The sequence below is a fragment of the Poecilia reticulata genome, chromosome 1, assembly GCF_904066995.2.
Source record: "Poecilia reticulata chromosome 1, P_reticulata-male-v2, whole genome shotgun sequence".
In the NCBI taxonomy this organism is placed as follows: domain Eukaryota; kingdom Metazoa; phylum Chordata; class Actinopteri; order Cyprinodontiformes; family Poeciliidae; genus Poecilia; species Poecilia reticulata.
In genome coordinates, this window is record NC_088830.1 from 34504723 (window position 1) to 34522222 (window position 17500).

Genomic DNA, 17500 nt, shown 5'->3' on the forward strand with positions numbered 1-17500 from the left:
AACGCAACCGTCAGCAACACGCAACCAGTCAGCAACGCAAACCAGTCAGCAACGCAACCAGTGCAACACGCAACCAGTCAGCAACACGCAACCAGTCAGCAACACGCAACCAGTCAGCAACACGCAACCAGTCAGCACACGCAACACGCAACCAGTCAGCAACGCAACCAGTCAGCAACACGCAGTCAGCAACACGCAACCATTCACAACGCAACCAGTCAGCAACACAACCAGGCAACGCAACCAGTCAGCAACACGCAACCAGGCAGCAACGCAACCAGTCAGACACGCAACCAGTCAGCAACACGCAACCATTCAGCAACACGCAACCAGTCAGCACACAACCAGTCAGCACGCAACCAGTCCAGCAACACGCAACCAGTCCAGCAACACGCAACCAGTCAAGCAACACGCAACCAGTCAGGCAAACACGCAACCAGTCAGCAACACGCAACCAGTCAGCCGCAACCGCCCCACCAGTCAGCAACACGCAACCAGTCAGCAACGCAACCAGTCAGCAACCAACCAGTCAGCAACACGCAACCAGTCACGCAACCGCAACAGTCGAACACGCAAACAGCAACCAAAGTCAGCAACACGCAACCCAGTCAGCAACACGCAACCAGTCAGCACACGCAACCAGTCAGCAACGCAACCAGTCAGCAACACGCAACCAGTCAGCAACACGCAACCAGTCAGCAACACGAACCAGTCAGCAACGCGCAACCAATCAGCAACGCGCAACCAATCAGCAACGCGCAACCAAGCAGCAAAGTCAGCAACGCGCAACAGTCAGGCAACGCGCAACCAGGTCAGCAACGCGCAACCAGTCAGCAACGCGCAACCAGTCAGCAACGCAACCAGTCAGCAACACGCAACCGGTCAGCAACACGCAACCGGTCAGCAACACGCAACCGGTCAGGCAACGCAACCGGTCAGCAACACGCAACGGTCAGCAACACTGCAACCGGTCAGCAACACGCAAACCGGTCAGCAACACGCAACCGGTCAGCAACACGCAACCGGTCAGCAACACGCAACCGGTCAGCAACACGCAACCAGTCAGCAACGCAACCATCAGCAACGCAACCAGTCAGCAACACGCAACCAGTCAGCAACGCAACCAGTCAGCAAACGCAACCAGTCAGCAACACGCAACCAGTCAGCAACACGCAACCAGTCAGCAACACGCAAACCAGTCAGCAACACGCAACACGCAACCAGTCCAGCAACGCAACCAGTCAGCAACACGCAACCAGTCAGCAACACGCAACCATTCAGCAACACGCAACCAGTCAGCAACACAACCAGTCAGCAACGCAACCAGTCAGCAACACGCAACCAGGCAGCAACGCAACCAGGCAGCAACACGCAACCAGTCAGCAACACGCAACCAGTCAGCAACACGCAACCAGTCAGCAACGCAACCAGTCAGCAACGCAACCAGTCAGCAACACACAACCAGTCAGCAACACGCAACCGGTCAGCAACACGCAACCAGTCAGCAACACAACCAGTCAGCAACGCAACCAGTCAGCAACACGCAACCAGTCAGCAACGCAACCAGTCAGCACACGCAACCAGTCAGCAACACGCAACCATTCAGCAACACGCAACCAGTCAGCAACACAACCAGCAACAACAGTCAGCAACGCAACCAGTCAGCAACGCAACCAGTCAGCAACACGCAACCAGTCAGCAACACGCAACCAGTCAGCAACACGCAACCAGTCAGCAACGCAACCAGTCAGCAACGCAACCAGTCAGCAACACGCACCCAGTCAGCAACGCAACCAGTCAGCAACGCAACCAGTCAGCAACACGCAACCAGTCAGCAACACGCAACCGGTCAGCAACACGCAACCGGTCAGCAACACGCAACCAGTCAGCAACGCAACCACCACCACGTCAGCAACGCAACCAGTCAGCAACGCAACCAGTCAGCAACGCAACCAGTCAGCAACACGCAACCAGTCAGCAACGCAACCAGTCAGCAACACGCAACCAGTCAGCAACACGCAACCCAGTCAGCAACACGCAAACCAGTCAGCAACACGCAACCAGTCGCACACGCAACACGCAACCAGTCAGCAACGCAACCAGTCAGCAACACGCAACCAGTCAGCAACACGCAACCATCAGCAACACGCAACCAGTCAGCAACACAACAAGTCAGCAACGCAACCAGTCAGCAACACGCAACCAGTCAGCACGCAACCGTCAGCAACGCAACCAGTCAGCAACACGCAACCATCAGCAACACGCAACCAGTCAGCAACACCAACCAGCCAGCAACAGGCAACCGGTCAGCAACACGCAACCAGTCAGCAACACGCAACCAGTCAGCAACACCCACACAGTCAGCACAACGCAACCAGTCAGCAACACGCAACCAGTCAGCAACGCAACCAGTCAGCAACGCAACCAGTCAGCAACACACAACCAGTCAGCAACGCAACCAGTCAGCAAACGCAACCAGTCCAGCAACACGCAACCAGTCAGCAACACGCAACCAGTCAGCAACACGCAACCCAGTCAGCAACGCAACCAGTCAGCAACAACGCAACCAGTCAGCAACACGCAACCAGTCAGCAACACGCAACCAGTCAGCAACGCGCAACCAATCAGCAACGCGCAACCAATCAGCAACGCGCAACCAATCAGCAACGCGCAACCATCAGCAACCCAACCAGTCAGCAACGCGCAACCAGTCAGCAACGCGCAACCAGTCAGCAACGCGCAACCAGTCAGCAACCGCAACCAGTCAGCAAACGCAACCAGTCAGCAACACGCAACCGGTCAGCAACACGCAACCGGTCAGCAACACGCAACCGGTCAGCAACACGCAACCGGTCAGCAACGCAACCGGTCAGCAACGCAACCGGTCAGCAACGCAACCGGTCAGCAACGCAACCGGTCAGCAACACGCAACCGGTCAGCAACACGCAACCGGTCAGCAACACGCAACCAGTCAGCAACACGCAACCGGTCAGCAACACGCAACCGGTCAGCAACACGCAACCGGTCAGCAACGCAACCGGTCAGCAACGCAACCGGTCAGCAACGCAACCGGTCAGCAACAGCAACCGGTCAGCAACACGCAACCGGTCAGCAACACGCAACCGGTCAGCAACACGCAACCGGTCAGCAACACGCAACCGGTCAGCAACGCAACCTCAGCAACGCAACCAGTCAGCAACACGCAACCAGTCAGCAACGCAACCAGTCAGCAACGCAACCAGTCAGCAACACGCAACCAGTCAGCAACGCAACCAGTCAGCAACACGCAACCAGTCAGCAACACGCAACCAGTCAGCAACGCAACCAGTCAGCAACACGCAACCAGTCAGCAACACGCAACCAGTCAGCAACGCAACCAGTCAGCAACACGCAACCAGTCAGCAACACGCAACCAGTCAGCAACACGCAACCAGTCAGCAACACGCAACCAGTCAGCAACGCAACAAGTCAGCAACACGCAACCAGGCAGCAACGCAACCAGTCAGCAACACGCAACCAGTCAGCAACACGCAACCAGACAGCAACACGCAACCAGTCAGCAACGCAACCAGTCAGCAACGCAACCAGTCAGCAACACGCAACCAGTCAGCAACACGCAACCAGTCAGCAACACGCAACCAGTCAGCAACACGCAACCAGTCAGCAACACGCAACCAGTCAGCAACGCAACCAGTCAGCAACGCAACCAGTCAGCAACACGCAACCAGTCAGCAACGCAACCAGTCAGCAACGCAACCAGTCAGCAACACGCAACCAGTCAGCAACACGCAACCAGTCAGCAACACGCAACCAGTCAGCAACGCAACCAGTCAGCAACACGCAACCAGTCAGCAACACGCAACCAGTCAGCAACACGCAACCAGTCAGCAACACGCAACCAGACAGCCACACGCAACCAATCAGCAACGCGCAACCAATCAGCAACGCGCAACCAGTCAGCAACGCGCAACCAGTCAGCAACGCGCAACCAGTCAGCAACGCGCAACCAGTCAGCAACGCGCAACCAGTCAGCAACGCAACCAGTCAGCAACACGCAACCGTCAGCAACACGCAACCGGTCAGCAACACGCAACCGGTCAGCAACACGCAACCGGTCAGCAACGCAACCGGTCAGCAACGCAACCGGTCAGCAACGCAACCGGTCAGCAACGCAACCGGTCAGCAACGCAACCGGTCAGCAACGCAACACCGGTCAGCAACGCAACCGGTCAGCCACGCAACCGGCCAGCCACGCAACCGGTCAGCAACACGCAACCGGTCAGCAACACGCAACCGGTCAGCAACGCAACCGGTCAGCAACGCAACCGGTCAGCAACACGCAACCGGTCAGCAACACGCAACCGGTCAGCAACGCAACCGGTCAGCAACACGCAACCGGTCAGCAACACGCAACCGGTCAGCAACACGCAACCGGTCAGAAACGCAACCAATCAGCAACGCAACCAGTCAGCAACACGCAACCAGTCAGCAACGCAACCAGTCAGCAACGCAACCAGTCAGCAACACGCAACCAGTCAGCAACACGCAACCAGTCAGCAACACGCAACCAGTCAGCAACACGCAACCAGTCAGCAACACGCAACACGCAACCAGTCAGCAACGCAACCAGTCAGCAACACGCAACCAGTCAGCAACACGCAACCATTCAGCAACACGCAACCAGTCAGCAACACAACCAGTCAGCAACGCAACCAGTCAGCAACACGCAACCAGGCAGCAACGCAACCAGTCAGCAACACGCAACCAGTCAGCAACACGCAACCATTCAGCAACACGCAACCAGTCAGCAACACAACCAGTCAGCAACGCAACCAGTCAGCAACACGCAACCACTCAGCAACACAACCAGTCAGCAACACGCAACCAGTCAGCAACACACAACCAGTCAGCAACGCAACCAGTCAGCAACACGCAACCAGTCAGCAACGCAACAAGTCAGCAACACGCAACCAGTCAGCAACACGCAACCAGTCAGCAACACGCAACCAGTCAGCAACACAACCAGTCAGCAACGCAACCAGTCAGCAACGCAACCAGTCAGCAACACACAACCAGTCAGCAACACGCAACCGGTCAGCAACACGCAACCAGTCAGCAACGCAACCAGTCAGCAACGCAACCAGTCAGCAACGCAACCAGTCAGCAACACGCAACCAGTCAGCAACGCAACCAGTCAGCAACGCAACCAGTCAGCAACACACAACCAGTCAGCAACACGCAACCGGTCAGCAACACGCAACCGGTCAGCAACGCAACCAGTCAGCAACGCAACCAGTCAGCAACACGCAACCAGTCAGCAACACGCAACCAGTCAGCAACACGCAACCAGTCAGCAACACGCAACCAGTCAGCAACACGCAACACGCAACCAGTCAGCAACGCAACCAGTCAGCAACACGCAACCAGTCAGCAACACGCAACCAATCAGCAACACGCAACCAATCAGCAACACAACCAGTCAGCAACGCAACCAGTCAGCAACACGCAACCAGGCAGCAACGCAACCAGGCAGCAACACGCAACCAGTCAGCAACACGCAACCAGTCAGCAACACGCAACCAGTCAGCAACGCAACCAGTCAGCAACGCAACCAGTCAGCAACACGCAACCAGTCAGCAACACGCAACCAGTCAGCAACACGCAACCAGTCAGCAACACGCAACCAGTCAGCAACACGCAACCAGTCAGCAACGCAACCAGTCAGCAAACGCAACCAGTCAGCAACGCAACCAGTCAGCACCGCAACCAGTCAGCAACGCAACCAGTCAGCAACGCAACCAGTCAGCAACACGCAACCAGTCAGCAACACGCAACCAGTCAGCAACACGCAACCAGTCAGCAACGCAACCAGTCAGCAACACGCAACCAGTCAGCAACACGCAACCAGTCAGCAACACGCAACCAGTCAGCAACGCGCAACCAATCAGCAACGCGCAACCAATCAGCAACGCGCAACCAATCAGCAACGCGCAACCAGTCAGCAACACGCAACCAGTCAGCAACACGCAACCAGTCAGCAACACGCAACCAGACAGCAACACGCAACCAGTCAGCAACGCAACCAGTCAGCAACACGCAACCGGTCAGCAACACGCAACCGGTCAGCAACGCAACCAGTCAGCAACACGCAACCGGTCAGCAACGCAACCGGTCAGCAACGCAACCGGTCAGCAACACGCAACCGGTCAGCAACGCAACCGGTCAGCAACGCAACCGGTCAGCAACACGCAACCGGTCAGCAACACGCAACCGGTCAGCAACACGCAACCAGTCAGCAACACGCAACCGGTCAGCAACACGCAACCAGTCAGCAACACGCAACCGGTCAGCAACACGCAACCGGTCAGCAACGCAACCGGTCAGCAACGCAACCGGTCAGCAACACGCAACCGGTCAGCAACACGCAACCGGTCAGCAACACGCAACCAGTCAGCAACACACAACCGGTCAGCAACACGCAACCGGTCAGCAACGCAACCAATCAGCAACGCAACCAGTCAGCAACACGCAACCAGTCAGCAACGCAACCAGTCAGCAACGCAACCAGTCAGCAACACGCAACCAGTCAGCAACACGCAACCAGTCAGCAACACGCAACCAGTCAGCAACACGCAACCAGTCAGCAACACGCAACACGCAACCAGTCAGCAACGCAACCAGTCAGCAACACGCAACACGCAACCAGTCAGCAACGCAACCAGTCAGCAACACGCAACCAGTCAGCAACACGCAACCAGACAGCAACGCAACCAGTCAGCAACACGCAACCAGTCAGCAACGCAACAAGTCAGCAACACGCAACCAGTCAGCAACACGCAACCAATCAGCAACGCAACCAGTCAGCAACACGCAACCAGTCAGCAACACGCAACCATTCAGCAACACGCAACCAGTCAGCAACGCAACCAGTCAGCAACGCAACCAGTCAGCAACACGCAACCAGTCAGCAACGCAACCAGTCAGCAACACGCAACCAGTCAGCAACACGCAACCAATCAGCAACACGCAACCAATCAGCAACGCAACCAGTCAGCAACGCAACCAGTCAGCAACGCAACCAGTCAGCAACACGCAACCAGTCAGCAACACGCAACCAGTCAGCAACACGCAACCAGTCAGCAACGCAACCAATCAGCAACGCAACCAGTCAGCAACGCAACCAGTCAGCAACACGCAACCAGTCAGCAACGCAACCAGTCAGCAACGCGTAACCAGTCAGCAACACGCAACCAGTCAGCAACACGCAACCAGTCAGCAACACGCAACCAGTCAGCAACACGCAACCAGTCAGCAACGCAACCAATCAGCAACGCAACCAGTCAGCAACGCAACCAGTCAGCAACACGCAACCAGTCAGCAACGCAACCAGTCAGCAACGCAACCAGTCAGCAACACGCAACCAGTCAGCAACACGCAACCAGTCAGCAACACGCAACCAGTCAGCAACACGCAACCAGTCAGCAACACGCAACCAGTCAGCAACGCAACCAGTCAGCAACGCAACCAGTCAGCAACGCAACCAGTCAGCAACACGCAACCAGTCAGCAACGCAACCAGTCAGCAACACGCAACCAGTCAGCAACACGCAACCAGTCAGCAACACGCAACCAGTCAGCAACACGCAACCAGTCAGCAACGCAACCAGTCAGCAACACGCAACCAGTCAGCAACACGCAACCAGTCAGCAACACGCAACCAGTCAGCAACGCGCAACCAGTCAGCAACGCGCAACCAATCAGCAACGCGCAACCAATCAGCAACGCGCAACCAGTCAGCAACGCGCAACCAGTCAGCAACGCGCAACCAGTCAGCAACGCGCAACCAGTCAGAAACACGCAACCAGTCAGCAACACGCAACCAGTCAGCAACGCAACCAGTCAGCAACACGCAACCGGTCAGCAACACGCAACCGGTCAGCAACACGCAACCGGTCAGCAACACGCAACCGGTCAGCAACGCAACCGGTCAGCAACGCAACCGGTCAGCAACGCAACCGGTCAGCAACGCAACCGGTCAGCAACGCAACCGGTCAGCAACGCAACCGGTCAGCAACACGCAACCGGTCAGCAACACGCAACCGGTCAGCAACACGCAACCGGTCAGCAACACGCAACCGGTCAGCAACCCCCACCGCAACCGGTCAGCAACGCAACCGGTCAGCAACACGCAACCGGTCAGCAACACGCAACCGGTCAGCAACACGCAACCGGTCAGCAACACGCAACCGGTCAGCAACACGCAACCGGTCAGCAACACGCAACCGGTCAGCAACACGCAACCGGTCAGCAACACGCAACCGGTCAGCAACACGCAACCGGTCAGCAACACGCAACCAGTCAGCAACGCAACCAATCAGCAACGCAACCAGTCAGCAACACGCAACCAGTCAGCAACACGCAACCAGTCAGCAACGCGCAACCAATCAGCAACGCGCAACCAATCAGCAACGCGCAACCAATCAGCAACGCGCAACCAGTCAGCAACGCGCAACCAGTCAGCAACGCGCAACCAGTCAGCAACGCAACCAGTCAGCAACGCAACCAGTCAGCAACACGCAACCAGTCAGCAACACGCAACCAGTCAGCAACACGCAACCAGTCAGCAACACGCAACCAGTCAGCAACACGCAACACGCAACCAGTCAGCAACGCAACAAGTCAGCAACACGCAACCAATCAGCAACACGCAACCAAACAGCAACACGCAACCAGTCAGCAACACAACCAGTCAGCAACGCAACCAGTCAGCAACGCAACCAGTCAGCGACACACAACCAGTCAGCAACACGCAACCAGTCAGCAACACGCAACCAGTCAGCAACACGCAACCAGTCAGCAACACGCAACCAGTCAGCAACGCAACCAGTCAGCAACGCAACCAGTCAGCAACGCAACCAGTCAGCAACACGCAACCAGTCAGCAACGCAACCAGTCAGCAACGCAACCAGTCAGCAACACGCAACCAGTCAGCAACACGCAACCAGTCAGCAACACGCAACCAGTCAGCAACGCAACCAGTCAGCAACACGCAACCAGTCAGCAACACGCAACCAGTCAGCAACACGCAACCAGTCAGCAACGCGCAACCAATCAGCAACGCGCAACCAATCAGCAACGCGCAACCAATCAGCAACGCGCAACCAGTCAGCAACGCGCAACCAGTCAGCAACACGCAACCAGTCAGCAACGCGCAACCAGTCAGCAACGCGCAACCAGTCAGCAACGCAACCAGTCAGCAACACGCAACCGGTCAGCAACACGCAACCGGTCAGCAACGCAACCAGTCAGCAACACGCAACCAGTCAGCAACACGCAACCGGTCAGCAACGCAACCGGTCAGCAACGCAACCGGTCAGCAACGCAACCGGTCAGCAACGCAACCGGTCAGCAACACGCAACCGGTCAGCAACACGCAACCGGTCAGCAACACGCAACCGGTCAGCAACACGCAACCGGTCAGCAACACGCAACCGGTCAGCAACACGCAACCGGTCAGCAACGCACCCGGTCAGCAACGCAACCGGTCAGCAACACGCAACCGGTCAGCAACACGCAACCGGTCAGCAACACGCAACCGGTCAGCAACACGCAACCGGTCAGCAACACGCAACCAGTCAGCAACGCAACCAGTCAGCAACACGCAACCAGTCAGCAACACGCAACCAGTCAGCAACGCAACCAGTCAGCAACGCAACCAGTCAGCAACACGCAACCGGTCAGCAACACGCAACCAGTCAGCAACACGCAACCAGTCAGCAACACGCAACCAGTCAGCAACACGCAACCAGTCAGCAACACGCAACCAGTCAGCAACACGCAACCAGTCAGCAATGCAACCGGTAAACATCCTGTTTCTGCCCCTCCCCTTCCTGTTTCTGCCCCTCCCCTTCCTCCTTGACTCCGCCCCTCTACAGATCCAGTCAGCGTTGGACAGCCCCCCCGCTGTGCCTCCTCGCCAGCCCACCTGTAAGCTCCTCCCCCCTCGTTACTCGTCGCTGTCCTCGTCTCCCCCAGACAGCCCCCCCTTGCTGCCTCCCCGAGAGCCTCTCAGTTCCCCCCTGCACCTCCTCCCTCCCCCACCGGGGCGCTCTCGCTGCGAAGTCTTGTCCCAGGCCTTCTTCCCCTCCTCCTCCTCTTCATCTCTGAGCTCTGCCCCCGCACCATTGTCTTCCTCACCGCCGCTCACTCCCACAGGAAGGAAGATGCCCTTCCCCTCCCCTCCTCTAGATGGCCCCCCGGTGCCGCCGCGCCACAGCGTCCCCAAACTGCCCCCCAAGACGTACAAGAGGGAGTCTCTGAGCAACGCGCCCCCTGCTGGACACGCCCCCTGCTCTGCGGTTGGACATCTTGTGAAAGAGGCGGAGCTGGAAACACTATAGCTGATTGGATGAACAAGGAGTTGGCCCATGACAGGTTCTGACCCGTCAGAACCAAGCTGGAACTGGATCCAGATGGTCTCTTTTTCCTGTCCTGGAAGCTTGTTCGTGGTCATTTCATTTTTGGTCCTCATCTGGGAGCTGTGGGAACCGGATCAGAACCAGTCGCACGTGTTGAGAACTGATTGGACCCGAGGCGTAAGTGGCTGTGGGAACTGTGGTCTGCAGCCTGCAGGTACTGGTCCAGAACCTGAGGTACTGATGCTGGTTCTGGTGACGTGATGTTTGTTTTTGTTTGTTGTTGTAAACAAAGGGAATAAATGTTTCTGCCTCTGACTCGGTGCCGCTCTTTATTTACCTCCATGGTCCCACTGAGCATGCTCAGTCTGACTCACCTGCTCAGGAGCTTCTCAGGGTTCAGGTCCGTTTGCCATCAGGTCCGGGTCGTTGGTGCTTTTTCATGCTGACCTGTCCTGTTCTACAGAACCACCCAAACTCGACACAACCGATTTCCCAAGCTTCCGATTTGGATCCGTCCTGCCTCCTCCTGGTTCTGCTGCTTGTCGTGTTTTTCAGACCGGACCCGGGTTCTATTTCTAAATGAGACGAAGGGCGTGGTTGGATGCTGTTACATGTGGTTGGGTTGGGGCGTCACCCTACGTTCATGGGTGGTCTGGCCGCTGCAGCTATACGCAATATCTATGGCAGTGTTTTTAAGAAGTGATCCAGAGGGGGCGCTGTGGTGGCGCAACCCACACATTGAGGCCTTGGTCAATGTGGCCGCAGGCAGCATGTCTCAATACACACTTTCCTGTCAAACTACTTCCAAATAAAATCAACTACAGCCAACAAAACCTTTAAACAACAACAGTGATCCAGAGAGCAGCCATTCATACATAGTTCTCCAAAATTCTGCTCCAGTCAGAGCAGCTCACCTTAAACACGTTTATTTAAACAAGTTAAAATGTATTTGGGAAACGGCTCAAGTACTGAGTAACTGATCATAACACCTAATTTAATAATCACAATGTGTCATCAAACCAAAAAGTATAAAAGTTATGTGAAAATTCTGGTATTGTAAAGAGTTTTACTAAAATATTCATAAAAGTGAGGAGTTAAGTTTGGAGGCTGATTCCAGGATAGTCAGTGTCTTTCCAGGGCAACACTTGAAAAAGAACGAAACAATAAACCAGAGCAATATTTCATGATTTAACATATTAATGGAGCCAAAGAGCCACATGTCTCCAGAGATCCAGGCTGCAGATGGAAAGTCTGATCATGTCTCAATACAGCAGCTGAAAGTGCAGCGTCATCATTTTTAATTCATTCATAAAGTAAAACCACCAGAGTGGCTCTGACAGAACCGGAGCCCCGCCCCCTGCCAGGTCACCTGTCTGCTGAGCCCCGCCCCCTGCCAGGTCACCTGTCTGCTGAGCCCCGCCCCCTGCCAGGTCACCTGTCTGCTGAGCCCCGCCCCCTGCCAGGTCACCTGTCTGCTGAGCCCCGCCCCCTGCCAGGTCACCTGTCTGCTGAGCCCCGCCCCCTGCCAGGTCACCTGTGATTTGTTCTTTAAATGGCCATTTTGCTGTTATTTCGGCTGATACGACTATAAGCAAATAATTGATGATCAAATAATCAAAGCAATCTAGTCGACTGAAAGAAACTGAATCATAGCTAAATGTTCTGCACCATATCAGCCTCAGGAGGTGATTGAGGGATGAAGAGATGCTGAGTTCTGGTTCTTTAGGCTCCAACGGGTCTGCGGTTCCTCCTGATCCATTCATACAGCAGCACCAGGACCAACTGCCTGTGTTCGTCCTCACTGACATGTTCAGCCTGGGATTCCAGTCTTCCTTCTCACGTCTGTATCTTTAGAAGAGGTTTTGGTTCCAGGGACGGTGAAGAATCGGGTTGAGGGTTTGAAAAAGACCCGGGTTGATAGCAGCTCACCGCGGCTGCGTAGTGTCCGTCTCTAGGCAACAGCGTCGGTCCGAAGCGTTCAGGGGGCCTTTAGCTCCCACCACGACAATTTAGCTGACCTTCATGTTTCCTGTTTTATTTAGTCATTATTGTTTTATTAGTGCTGATGATGGGCGAGTCTATCGGACATTTATAGAAATACGGAACAAATCGTCCCGTATCGCCTCAATACGGGACGCAACAGTTAACAGTCAAATACAGCAGTAAAATAACCCTAGTTTGGATGTTGACCTGCGCCCGGCTGGCAGGAACAAACTCGGAGCCTGGTGTTGGCTGGTGGCGCCACCAGGGGCGCTGTAAGGACGTAGGAAAAGAGACAAACTCTGATTAATGGTAGAATCTGATTTATTTGATCAATCGGGACCGCATTGTCCGTGGGACGGTTCTGGAGAACTTTTAACCCAACTAGCTGACAGGTCCAGAGAAACACAACGGTACCGGAAAGTCAGTTTGGTTTGAAAGGGTTCAAACTAAACTGATTCATGATCAGCTGATTGGAGGAGACCAGCAGGAAAGGGCGGGGCTTCAGCCCTCAGATTTAAACTGCGATGCACATCGGAGGCACCTGATTGCGTGACCCGTTTCCACCTGGTTCTGTTCAGGAGCTTCTGATAGATCCACTGTGGTCCAGAAACTTGTTTGGTAGAAACGGCTCATCTAAAGCCAGACTGAACCAGAACCGCTCTGGATTCGTCTCAATGCCCTTTATAATCCGTCACTGGTTCCAGGTGGAACGGGTCCATCTGGAACCTGGTCGGGCTGGACCCGAAGCAGTCTCTGGACCCGGTCCAGGATGATCTGGTTGGCGCTGCTGCAGTCGTCGGGTCGATATGGGGACCGGATGGTCAGAACACGGGCGACCCGAAGTTCGTTCCCATCCTCCTCCACCGGAACCCGGTTCTGCTGGAGCCAGCGGCGGACTCGAGACCTCCTCCGGCGTCGCTCGTCCGGATCCGGGCCACCGGTCTCCGGAGGCGGGAGGAGTGAGCGGAGCCGCTCCTCAGTGTCCGGATCCGGTTCCTGCAGAACCTCCACGTGTTCCACGGCGTGACCTAGAACCACCCGGACCGACGCACCGACCTCCCCGAAGCTCACCAGAGCCACACTGGAGACAGAACCAGAACCACATCAGAACCACACTGGAGACAGAACCAGAACCACATCAGAACCACACTGGAGACGGAATCAAAACCACATCAGAACCACAAGCTGGTTCTGAAGCATTACGTGGGCCGGAAGAACACCCTCAGCGCCCCTGACCGGAGGTGGTGACGTGTGTCTCACCTGTGGGAGACCGGGTCCACGGTCAGCAGCCAGCCGCTGTGCTCCTCCCGCTGCTTTCCCGCCGTCACCCTCACCTGTCTGTGGACGCAGCGGAGCCACAGCTGCGGACCTGAATGAAGCCAGCCGCACTGCATCACGGTCCTCTGATCAGTAGTCAGTCATCAGCTCTCTTCTGAACACCGGTCCCGCGCTGCAGAAGTCCGAAGGAAACATGACAAACACAAGAGTTCCGCTTTTGCTCCACAAGCAGCCGCTGCTGCCCCCTGCAGGCCTGGAACAGAAACGGCGAGGTTTGATTTCCTTTGGAGGGAAAATTAATGTTCAAACTAAAGATTTTACATGAGGTGCAGATTTTGAGCAGCGATGTGTTATAAACAAGACGAGGTGAAAAAGAAAAGAAGACGTTTGTCCAGGTGGGAAATTGTCTCCATGATTACAGAGAATAATGTCAAAATTAAGTTAAACTTGCATCTTAACAACTGAATAAAAAAATAAAAATTAAGTGTCATTTAAATACATTACTAATATATTAGTAGTATATTAAAAATATATGTAAAGTATATTTTTAATATAATTCTATGACAGAATTAGTACACTCAAAATATATAATGGTACATAAAAAGTATTTTTGAAGTTGTTCCAAAAAAGTACGTTAAAGTATACTAAGTACACTAAAAACTGTAATTTAATGCTATTAAAATACTTTTTAAAATATATTAAGCACAAAAACGTTGTTCCAAATTAGTACAGTTTAATTACATCAATCAAAGTATGATAAAGTGTGTTAAAATTTAGTATACTAAAACATACTTTTTTTACTAGGGTTTTCCGTCTTTATAAACTGAACTGTATAAATTGACTGAACTCAGTATCGGCCTGTCTGACAGAGATCTGACTGGTCCAGATGTTCCTACCAGAACCAGACTGCAGGTTCTACTGGTCCTTCAGTTTACTGCGGCTCCACAGCCCCATACAGACAGATGATGAAATCAGAATTAATGAACTGATTTAAAGTGAACAGAACTTTTCATAAGCAGAACCATAGCACACACTCCTGGAACTGGACAACATTCCGTTCAAATTAAAATAATTATATATATATATATATATATATATATATATATATATGTATTTTATATATAATAATTAAAAGTTCAATCAAACCAAACTTTTACACTGAAATCCAACCGGAAAAGGCTTACTTTGTTTCCGGCGCTGGATCAGTGAGCAGTTAGCAGCAGAGCTAACCTGATCGCGGACCGATCAGAACCGTCCGGTGTCAGAATGTCCCGCTTCGGGCGCTACGGAGGAGGTAACCCGCTGTGACTTTCTTCTTAATCAGTACCGGTCCGTAAAACCGTCCGGTACTCTCTCACTGGATAGTTTCGGAGAGTTTTCGCAGCTAGCAAGCTATAAGTAGGGATAACGGCTAACATTCGTCTGTGACGTCACTGTTGTACCTGCTGCACGTGTCCTCAGGTGTTGTCCGTGGTGTTTGTTTCATGTGATCACAGGCGTAGATCAATAGGTTTGATTAACAGGCGGAAGTTGTTAAATTAGCGGGAAATATACCGGAGTCTGGTTCAGCAAGTAGCCAACAGGTGAGAGGATGCTGCCCCCTTGTGGCGCACCGGAAATTACAGCAACAAGCTGAGAGCAGCTGAGCCCGCCCACCATCACATACTTCATATTTATTTTACGGAGTGGATAACATTAGTGCAAATTATTATAGCATATTACACACTGCGGTTCTGATGATGGTTCTGTTGGTGGTTCGGTTGACGGTTCTGTTGGCTCTGGCCCCGCCTCCGTCTGTGGCAGGATGTTCCTGTTCTCTGATTGGCTGTTGGAGGTGTTGGCTCCGCCCTCTGATGCTGCCTCCTGTCTGCAGAGTCCAAGGTTTACGTGGGGAACCTGGGGACCGGCGCTGGGAAGGCCGAGCTGGAGCGGGCCTTCGGGTACTACGGACCTCTCAGAACCGTCTGGATCGCTAGGAACCCACCGGGCTTCGCCTTCGTGGAATTCGAGGACTCCAGGGACGCCGAGGACGCCGTCCGAGGGCTGGACGGGAAGTGGGTACCGCCCTGGTGCACAGGTGAGCCGGGCGCGGCGGCGGACTGACCGGCTGTCGGCGTGTTTCAGGGTGATCTGCGGCAGCCGGGTCCGGGTGGAGCCGTCCAACGGGATGCCGCGGCGTTCCCGCTATGAGAGGCCGCCGCCACGGCGACCGTTTGACCCCGACGACAAGTGCTACGAGTGCGGACAGAAAGGCCACTACGCCTATGACTGCCACCGCTACGGCCGCCGCGGCCACCGCAGCAGGTACGCCGCGGCCCCCCTGAGGTCACGCCACCTGTCCGCTCTGGTCTCATGATGCGATACGCTTTAGATCCCGGTCCAGGTCTCGGTCCCGGTCCAGGTCCCGGGGGAGGCGGTATTCCCGGAGCCGGAGTCGCAGCCGGAGTCGAGGGAGGAGGTGAGTTCTGTCGACCCGCTGGTCCGGAACCACGGCGCTGGTCTCTGACCCTGTGATGTCATCAGATCCAGGTCCTCTCCTCGGCGATCCAGGTCCAGCTCACCCAGAAGATCCAGGTCCGGTTCACCCAGAAGGCTGCGGTCCGGTTCTCCTGGGAGGTCCCGGTCCCGGTCGGTGTCAAAGTGCCGCAGCAGGTGGGTGCGGCTGTTCTGAGCACGCTCAGTGCGGAGTTCACCTTGACCGACGGTTCTGTCTCTGCAGGTCCGGATCCATGGGCCGGTCTCATTCCGGATCTCGGGCCAGAAGGTGAGACCAGAGGGGTGTCATAGAGGTCATAGAGGTCATCGAGGGCGGTCCTGTCCATAGACATGAATACGTAGATGCCTCATTGAGCGGGTCGGCCCGTGCAATACGTCACAGCGTCCGCCATATTGGATGGGGCGTATCTGCCGCCCTGTTTTAGTAAATGCTCTCTCTCTCTCTCTCTCTCTCTCTCTCTTATGTCTGGGAATAAAATGTTCACTAAAAAAGGTTTCTAACTTTTTGATCTGAATATTTCATTGTTTTGGGTTTCTGAACTAAAAGCACAATGTTTTTAATTGATACATCTGATTTTCATCAATCCTTTTTATATTGACATTGACCAACACACACACATCTTTACAGGGATGTATTTATAAACATTTGCATGATTTCATAATTCAACATGCATTTGGCATTTCAAGATATGAAGAAAAATATTTAGGTATTTTATTGTATAGACAAAAAAGTACGAAAATTTATGGAGCTCCGATCGATCGCCGTAGGAGTCGGCTTCCAATGAGGCATCTGCATATTCAAGTCTGTGGTCATGGGGGTCATGGAGGTCATGGGGGTCAGCCTCAGCAGCTGCTGCTTTAGTCCTTTGCGTAGCTCGGTATTCAGTCCTCTGTCAGGCAGCAAGGGGTCAAAGGTCAGAAGTACCTGTCCTCCGGTCTAACGGGCCGAGTCGGTGGGAACACTTCCTTAAATTGCTTGGGTTCAGGCAGAGCACTAGATCCAGAAACTATGATCTATAATCAATAAATCTATGACGGCTTTAACGGTTTTTCCTCTCTTTCCAGTCGCTCGGCCTCCAGGACTCCTGCTGACAACTGACTTCCTGTTTGCTCTCTGATGTTTTGTACGAACTCACTCTGTTATGTAGCAGCTCTGTGATTATTGATTAATTAGTGACTATTGGTTTCTGATCAACCTGCTTTGGTTCCTCAGCTGTTTACTTCCTGCAATGATCTGTTAATAAAGGTTTATCATTCAACTGTGTGTGTGTGTGTGTTCAGTCCACCAATCAGACTGAGTCATGGGACTGAAGCCCCGCCCCCTGC

At 54.2% G+C, this 17500-nt stretch overlaps 3 protein-coding genes across 4 annotated transcripts in view; 2 read left to right on the forward strand and 1 right to left on the reverse strand.

The window, feature by feature from the left end:
• LOC103471606 (son of sevenless homolog 1) overlaps window positions 1-10732 on the forward strand; it is a 21574-nt gene extending 10842 nt beyond the window's left edge. Inside the window, 3 exon segments of the mRNA XM_081605290.1 lie at window positions 4200-4260; window positions 9578-10327; window positions 10329-10732. Coding sequence (XP_081461416.1) covers window positions 4200-4260; window positions 9578-10327; window positions 10329-10373 — 856 coding nt within the window. The 3' untranslated portion in view covers window positions 10374-10732.
• Window positions 10733-12703: 1971 nt separating this feature from the next.
• Window positions 12704-15341, reverse strand: gemin6 (gem (nuclear organelle) associated protein 6). 2 transcript variants are annotated; one of them, XM_008420689.3, is made up of 3 exons: window positions 15121-15341; window positions 13661-13931; window positions 12704-13481 (listed from the first exon to the last, which is right to left on the reverse strand). In XM_008420689.3, exons 2-3 carry the CDS (start codon window positions 13792-13794, stop codon window positions 13082-13084), a joined length of 534 nt encoding a protein of 177 aa, XP_008418911.2. In that variant the 5' UTR covers window positions 13795-13931; window positions 15121-15341; the 3' UTR covers window positions 12704-13081. The 2 variants fall into 2 exon arrangements, with proteins under 2 accessions (XP_008418911.2, XP_008418902.2); XM_008420680.3 differs by lacking the exon at window positions 15121-15341 and adding an exon at window positions 14863-15001.
• On the forward strand, window positions 14837-17433 carry srsf7b (serine and arginine rich splicing factor 7b). Its single transcript, XM_008420704.2, has 7 exons — window positions 14837-14972; window positions 15552-15732; window positions 15803-15982; window positions 16050-16136; window positions 16202-16330; window positions 16398-16442; window positions 17240-17433. The coding sequence occupies exons 1-7, from the start codon at window positions 14945-14947 to the stop codon at window positions 17271-17273; spliced, it is 684 nt and encodes a 227-aa protein (XP_008418926.2). The 5' UTR covers window positions 14837-14944; the 3' UTR covers window positions 17274-17433.
• Window positions 17434-17500: the final 67 nt, after the last annotated feature.